Source organism: Coenobita brevimanus, chromosome 43 (assembly GCF_032717465.1).
Source record: "Coenobita brevimanus isolate Jiangsu-jjx chromosome 43, ASM3271746v2, whole genome shotgun sequence".
Classification (NCBI taxonomy): Eukaryota; Metazoa; Arthropoda; class Malacostraca; order Decapoda; family Coenobitidae; genus Coenobita; species Coenobita brevimanus.
In genome coordinates this window covers 1,017,727-1,026,355 of record NC_136996.1, presented here as the reverse complement: position 1 = coordinate 1,026,355, position 8,629 = coordinate 1,017,727, and the positions used below count along the sequence as shown (strand labels likewise).

Below are 8,629 nucleotides of genomic sequence, written 5' to 3'. Positions count from 1 at the left end.
ATGTAGGCACACTACCTGCACATACTGTAGTTAGTAAAATGACTACCTTTTGGTGTGTTAGCCCAGATAGCCTAATTCTGAATGCCCTGTAAATATGAGCACATATAGTACAGAGATAAGGTGATATATGAATCAGTGACTAGAGCAGCTGTGTGTGCTTGAAGAGGAGAGGTATGGCGATGGCAGCAGCAGTCCTGACGGATGGGTCTGGGTCACGTAGCAAGTACTGTAGACCATAGCTGACACTGGACACATTCAGACCATCACTGCTCTCACAGTGGTATACAAGGTTACCTGCATCAAAAGGATACACCATTAATTTTCATAATTAATAAACAAAAGTGATGGTATCTAGGGCTGGTGGCAGTAGCCTACTATCAAAGATGAGGGAGAGTAGACATGTGTGATTTGCGACAAGGGCATGGGAAGTAATTCCATCTTGTGTGGTGTCTGTGATAAGTGTCTGCACAAGAGATGCAGTGGTATTAGAGGCAGAGTGCGAGATAATGCTGATTTCACAGGTGCGGTGTGTCGGGGAGAGCAGGTGGAGATTGTCAGGTGTGAAAGGATTGAACTTGCTGGGGAGTCTCTTGAGTATGTGGAAGAGTTTTGTTATCTGGGAGACATGTTATGTGCTGGGGGTGGGGCTAGAGCTAGCTCTGTGGCTAGAGTGAAGAGTGGTTGGAAGAAGTTTAGGGAGCTGTTGCCTCTCCTGACACTGAGAGGGCTATTCTTCCACGCTAATGGAACTTTGTAGGCAGCATGTGTTAGCAGCGTAATGCTGTGTGGTAGTGAGACTTGGGCAGTAAAGGAAGAGGATAATCGCAGGCTCAAACGTGCAGAAATGACAATGATTAGGTGGATGTGTAGTGTGTCCATTCTAGTTTTAACTGTCTATGAAAAGTGCTTTGTATAGTGAGGTGGTTGATGAAGGCTGTATCTGACTCCTCCAACTTGCAATGTTCATACTAAGCTGAATATAAACTTTATGAGTCAGCAAAATTAAGGTAAAATGACATTCCCAGGCTGAACTCCAGCACTGCAGTAACTACTGTTTCATCTCTGACACTAACACACCCAAGACTGACCAAATTCGAAGGCCATCTTGGAGCAAACAAATGACTGTAAGCTTCCATGTTGCCAACTGTATAGGTGAAAATAATGATCATACAGCAACCAATGAAACTGTACAAGTTCATAATGATTGTACATGCGAAAATGTGATTGTATACTAAAAAAAGGTCTCAGCATTTTAGTTATCATATACCAGTTCATTGTAAAACTAGGGTCTGCTGTATATTATTTCATCCAACCGATCTGATCAACTGACAATTCCTTAGTTTCAACAACCTCCATAACTCACTTATTTTCCAATATCTATTCTTGTCTTGGCCTACTACACTTCCTTCTACCTTCAAAACTACTCATGTACTGTACAGTATATTCTTTTCACTCCCCAATTTACATCCACTCTCTCCATATAAACATACCATGTAAAAACACTCAATTCAACCCTATTATCAATAAACTTCCTTATAGCAGTTATTATCACTGTGGACCTAGGTTCATCTGGATGCGACCTTGGTGTCCTACTGGCTGAAACTGCTCTTCTGTACTCCACCATTCTCCTTTAGGGGTACTGGGTGAGAGATGAGAGACATTTGTATAACCATGCAGTAAAGTGCCCATATTTACTGGTGTCACCCTCTGATGGCATCACTCAGATTTCCTAACTCCACATCTTTCACAAACTACATCATTTTTTATCCTATCCACTGTACACCATCCATGCACATTCCTTAATAATCCCACATCCATTGCTCTTACTTCTGGTCAACAAAAACAGGAGAGCAGTGTACCTATCAACAGTGCTGCTGCTCGACGCAATGATGCTTCAGGACTTTTGAAGTATGATGTTGTGGCCTGGATGAAGAAAGGAAGGTGGTCTGCCAAATCTGTAACCTGTAATTAAATACCATCATAAGCACGCATATTCATGCTGTTTCTCAATATACATACCATTATACTCTTCCTTGATTACACATGATTATAGTTTCCACGGTTACTTCTGATATGAATTCTAAGGAATGCTCATTATCTTCATAAACTACTGTAATTACAATATGGGGTAAAACAGGATAATTTCACTGTGAACGATGGTTTTTACTAAATACAAACAGCCACATGTGGAATATTGATATTTTTACTGCTTTTATCTATACATCCAGCCGTTCTGCTAAAGATATCTATAATAGTTTTTGTAAAAAAAAAAAAAAGGGGGGGGGAGGGGAGCAAAAAAAAAAAAAAAAAAAAAAAAAATTCTTGTGGCAAAATTATACCACCTGATGGGGTAATTTTGCCGCGAACTATTTGCTGTTAATATTGTTATAATATCTGCTAAGGCTGCAGTGCGTGTGGATGGTGAATTGAGTGAATTTTTCTCTTTGAAGGTTGGGTTGATGCAGGGATGTGTCATGTCAATGTGGTTGTTCAATCTGTACATGGATAGGGTAATAAAAGAGGTACAAGGTAAGGCAGTGGATGTTGGAGTGGCCCTAGTGAGAAAGGGTAGTGTTTGGAAACTCCCTGTACTGTTGTTTGCAGATGATACTGTGTTGTTAAGTGAAGACGAAGGGGAGCTGCAAGGCTTGGTGGATGAGTTTGGGAGTATGTGTAAGAAACAGAATCTAAAGGTGAATGTAGGGAAAAGTAAAGTGATGGTCTTTGAGAGAGGTGAAGTCAGTGAATGTACAGTGAGGTTGGATGGTGAGGAAATGGAAAATGTGAGTACGTTTAAGTATTTGGGGAGTGTGATGAGTAAGAATGGAAGTTTGGAGGGTGAAGTGCTTGAAAGGGTACAACAAGGAAGAAAGGTTGCTGGTTCCTTGAAAGCAGTGATAAGAAACAGGGAAGTGAGCATGGAAGTGAAAAAAGTTACTACATGACAGTATTGTGATACCAACTCTAATGTATGGAAGTGAAGCTTGGACGTTGTCAGAAGGACACAAGTCAAGAGTGAGAGCAGTGGAAATGAGTTATTTATGAGGAGCCTGTGGTGTCAAATGGAGAGACAGACTGACAAATGAGGATATAAAGAAGCATTGTGGTGTAGATATGGATGTGATAGGAAGCGTTAAGAGGAACACACTGACGTGGTTTGGCCATGTGGAGAGGATGGAGGGTGAGAGACTGACGAGGAGAGTGTATGTGAGTGAGGTGGAGGGGGGAAGACGGAGGGGGAGGCCGAGGATGAGATGGAGGGATGGAGTGGAGAGGTACCAGTATATGAGAGAGGGAGGTGTGAGTTGGGAGCAGGGCTGTGAAATGGTGGGGGACAGGGCGACGTGGTGGCGATTTGTTTGTGGCCACCCTGTATGGGATTAAGGTGTCTGGCAATAGATAGATAGGCTAGACAGAATATTTGTTATTATTGTTGTAATACCACACTAAATATCATACACGATTGATTATAACTAGATTAAGGTAGCCTAAGCTACCATACAGCAGGGCCTGTGCCATGTACATTATTGGGCAAACTTTACATCAATGGTATCCATCACTGTTTCACTGTTTCTCAGTTGGTAAGTCGTTCGGGGAGACTCCTATGGCATGAGTGCATGGCAGGGTACTGTGTGTGTGTGTGTGTGTGTGTGTGTGTGTGTGTGTGTGTGTGTGTGTGTGTGTGTGTGTGTGTGTGTGCGCGTGTGTGTGAACAATGGAAACAGTTCTGAACCACTTTTAACCTGAAACATGTAAATAATGGGTAAACAGAATGTTTTATTTCCCAGTTTTTATTGATGCAATAAATGCTGGAACTTTTCAGTAGACAATTTCATTTCTCCAGCACCATTTTTTTTTTGCACAATGGATCAAAACTTCACATGACCTTGTTGGGTCAGCATTCCTCTAAAACCCAAGCCCTAACGAAGCTGAATCCACGCAATGGTTTGGGACCTCTGGGCCTCTGAATTGGAATTATTGGCATCACGGCAAAATTACCCCATTTTACCCTATCGATGAGTATCAAATGAAAGTTCATTACCTGCATTATATACTGAATTTCTCATAATTGAAAGTTAAATCTTTTGTGGACTAACCATATGTTTGGTGAGGTCAGTGATGAACTGGTGGTAATTAAGGACACCACTGGGAATGAGATGGTTCTGGAACATTGCATTCATTGCCTCAGAGCCTAAGTGCGGCCCCAAAGCTTGCAAGGCACTCTTGCACATCTGAGGACAATAATGCACTGAGTAAAGGAAAAAAAAGTTTCAAGCCTTAACAATAATCACAATTTAGTACAATATCCAACAACACCATGAATAACATGGCATCATCATTTATTTGCTGACATGCTTTGGTTCAGACTATAACATGACCTGCATTACTTGCTAGTTCCTTTCTCTACCCCCCCCCCTCTGTCCTCCCACCCTTTTTCTTGCTTGCATACCTGCATTCCCATGTGTCAATGTATGTTCTGCCCCAACACGCCAACAAAATAATTTTCATTTCATTCTGGCTTTTACCGGATGGTGATATTTTTCATGGAAGATATCCCCTCAGCTTAAGGAGGTCATTGTACATAAACCCAGAAGTCAAAATTTCAGGTCATTAGGCTAACTGTATTAAATAAGCATGGGATCAGCTTGTGTAAAGATTTTAATTTTATGACATACATTTTCCTGTAGAGCTGACTTTCATGAACATATTGCAAATGAAACACAGCTTCTTAAATTACTATTTTGTAAACATAACAGGCGGTCCCACATTATCATTCTTAGGTAACAGCCAGTACTACACTGTCATTCTTCTCTAAACATTTTATAAGGAGTTTACAGTCATGGTAGAGTATGGATAACAAAACAGCATTGAATAATCAGAGTGTGTCTTGCCACAGTGGTGAGGTACAAAATGAAGGCAAGCTGCTCATACCACAACAGTTGGGGGATGTGGGTCAGCAAGGTGAACTAAGGCTGCCAGCAGATGGAGGTGAAGGTGCTCTCGGAATTCCTCACTGCTTCCTACCACACCAGCCAGTCCACGCAGCACCCCTAAGCCAGCCTCACGCACCTCCCCTGATGACTAAGAAAACACATTACAGTAAAACCCCGATATAACGAACTTCAATAGACCGGAATTCACTTTTATCAGAACTGAGGAGCTATCGGACTAAATTCTTATATATTGGAAAAAGTCCAATAAAGCCAGAAGCAGTCCGGACTGCCTGACCACTTCAGCTATATTCACCACAATAAAGTAAATAAAAAACATGTTTATCAGTGTACTGTACAGTATAATTACTGTATATACCAGGTATATTATACAATTTGATTTGATTATTGTCTTCTTAGTATAGTAGGAAAAGTGTATGGTAGGATAGTTATTGACAGAGTTAGAGAAAGAACAGAGAAATTAGTTGGAGAAGAACAGGGAGGCTTTAGGAAGGGAAGAGGTTGTGTAGATCAGATATTCATTCTTAGATCTTTAGTGGAAAAGTTTCTAGAGAAGGGAAAGAAGTTGTATGCGGCTGTCATGGATTTGGAGAAAGCATATGACAGGGAGGATAGACAAGGACTGTGGACAGTGTTAAGAATATATGGAGTAGATGGGAAGTTGTTGAATGCTGTGAAGAGTATGTACGATGGTGCGAAGGCTGCAGTGCGTGTGGATGGTGAACTAGTGAATTTTTCTCTTTGAAAGTTGGGTTGAAACAGGGATGTGTCATGTCTCCATGGTTGTTCAATCTGTACATGGATGGGGTAATAAAAGAGGTACAAGGTAGGGTAGTGGATGCTGGAGTGGCCCTGGTGAGAGAGGATAGTGTTTGGAAACTCCCTGTACTATTGTTTGCAGATGATACTGTGTTGTTGAGTGAAGATGAAGGGGAGCTGCAAGGCTTGATGGATGAATTTGGGAGAGTGTGTAAGAAACGGAAACTAAAGGTGAATGTAGGGAAAAGTAAAGTGATGGTCTTTGAGAGAGGTGAAGTCAGTGAATGTACAGCGAGGTTGGATGGTGAGGAATTGGAAAATGTGAGTACGTTTAAGTACTTGGGTAGTGTGATGAGTAAGGATGGAGGTTTGGAGGGTGAAGTGCTTGAAAGGGTACAGCAGGGAAGAAAGGTTGCTGGTTCCTTGAAAGCAGTGATAAGAAACAGGGAAGTGAGCATGGAAGTGAAAAAATTACTACACGACAGTATTGTGATACCAACTCTAGCGTATGGAGGTGAAGCTTAGACGTTGTTGGAAGGACACAAGTCAAGAGTGAGAGCAGTGGAAATTAGTTATTTAAGAGGAGCCTGTGGAGTCACATGGAGAGACAGGCTGACGAATGAGGATATAAAGGAGCGTTGTGGTGTGGATGTGGATGTGATAGGAAGCGTTAAGAGGAACACACTGAGGTGATTTGGCCATGTGGAGAGGATGGAGGGTGAAAGACTGACGAAGAGAGTGTATGTGAGTGACGTGGAGGGGGGAAGAGGGAGGGGGAGACCGAGGATGAGAAGGAGGGATGGGGTGGAGAGGTATATGAGAGAAAGGGGTGTGAGTTGGGAGCAGGGCAGTGAAATGGCGGGGGACAGGGTGACTTGGAGTCGATTTGTTTTGTGGCCACCCCAAACAGGATTGAGGCATCTGGCAATAGATAGATAGATAGATTATTGTAGTGACAGAATAATACAGTACAGTACTGCAGTGGTAGTGAAAACAGTTTAAAAACTGTTGGTGCAATCCAGACTAAAGTCTGATGTATCAGAAAATGTAAGGTTAGCAAGGGGAAGTCTGGATGTCGCTTTTTTTTTGGAATGGCTTGGGCCCCAATTAGTCCGTTGTAGTGAGGTTTTTCTGTGCTGTATATGCTCTTCACTTGAGGAGATATCTAAACCAAAAGTAATGATACTGGGTAGTCATGACTGGTGGATACAAATTGTGTGAATGTACAGTATGCTGGGAGAATGGAATGTTGATGAATACTAGACCATGGAGTGTACTTAGCAAAAAGGAACATTAAAAAAAGGAAATTCATAATTTAATATTCACATCACTGTGAAACAGACACATAAGCAGAGTACATGAAGGAATAAGTACTCATTAAATAAACCTACTGTGTCCCTTAGTCTGAAAAGAAGTGTGTGTGTGTTAGAGTACTATGTGGTGTGGAAGAGTACTACACAATTCAGTAGCCATACTTCTTATTGTAGCTCTAGGCTCAACTCGATTTATTCAATGGACTGCAGGTTGAAGTTGCCCTTCTCCTGCAGGCCACCATCCCCTTTTTGGGAGACACAAGTAGATGAAGAACATTTTACAGCCGAGGTATCAGTGCAACCACGTGAAGGTATCCTTCTATTGTACTACAGTATGATAAAAATACTTATAAATAAACTAACCTTCTCTGAGAAAAGTCGTATTCTGATGAGCAAGGTGGGTGTGTGCTGAAGCACGGTGTGGTGTGGCAGGCGGGGGAGGAGTGCTGCCAGTCCCCTGAGAGCCTCCAGTGCCACCTGGGTTTCCACACTCACCTCATCACCCCCACTGCTGTCTCGTTGGTCTGTCGCTCCCACCAGCGCAGCAATTATCTCCTTCAGCTTCTCAGAAACCTGTATGGTCATTTCTCATTACATTATGATGATATCTGGAAACATCACCAATAATACTGAGTAAATACTGTACTGTATATCTGTAAAGTACTGTATATACGGCTGCTGGAGATGGACTCCACATAGTGGCAACAATATACTGTAATTGGGGAAATCTGCTGTCCAGTTATACAAATGTCCCAACACTCCCTCCCTATCCCCTGAAAGGAGGCTGGTGGACAGCAGGAGAAGGACAATGTCAGCCTAATTTCACCAGGTTTGTGTCCAGATAAGCCAGGCACCACAATAACAATAAGTAAACTGTATATGCTCACAGCAACCTCTAACAATACTGACATTATATACAGTATAGTACAATGAAAAATTTAATGAAAGAAGGACAAAATATTACACAATACTAGTACACATTAACAATTCATTCTCCTCAGACATGCAAGGAACTTTACCAAACCTACTTCACTACTGTACAAAGTGTTGGGGTTAGATCAAATACAGGCACAGCTACTTGTTTTAACTCACTATTCTTGTATTACAGCCTTCTCAATTACCTATTATACCATTCTGTACTGTAAAACTGAAAAATTCCAGTTTTGACAAACTGAGTGTTTTCCTTGAATAACTGCATAAAATTAATCCCACAGTCTGTAACTGAAAATAATTTGTTCTGAAGTATGGCATCATAATACGAACCACAGCAGAGACAGTGGCGACATACAGTATACTGTACAGGGTAATCTCCACATAACACAATCCACATCTCATCTGCTCCAGGGACAGTAACAATCAGCTTTACCCATGTTTACCCTGGATCATTTTCTTCCTACAACATTTTCCATGCTTTATACTGGTATTGTCCACTTTTATATATTAAGGATTGCATGGCTGACTAAGAATTTCCTGATGCAAACAAAATGCCTGCACACCGGCAAACTGGGCTATCCATGCATCACAAGAGAAAAGCGTGAATTACTGTATATATGAACCACCAAGTGAATGATAGATATAGCCTTCCATCTGTTCTACAAATATCTG

The 8,629-nt window shown here is 41.6% G+C and overlaps 1 protein-coding gene across 1 annotated transcript in view; it reads right to left on the bottom strand.

Annotated features, from left to right (window-relative positions):
* Positions 1-8,629, bottom strand: part of c11.1 (maestro heat like repeat family protein c11.1) — a 42,721-nt gene continuing 34,092 nt past the window's right edge. Inside the window, exons 22-26 of the mRNA XM_080270748.1 lie at positions 7,388-7,597; positions 4,933-5,082; positions 4,098-4,232; positions 1,860-1,962; positions 1-294 (exon numbers count right to left, since the gene is read on the bottom strand). Coding sequence (XP_080126874.1) covers positions 140-294; positions 1,860-1,962; positions 4,098-4,232; positions 4,933-5,082; positions 7,388-7,597 — 753 coding nt within the window. The 3' untranslated portion in view covers positions 1-139. The remainder of the gene's footprint in view (positions 295-1,859; positions 1,963-4,097; positions 4,233-4,932; positions 5,083-7,387; positions 7,598-8,629) is intronic.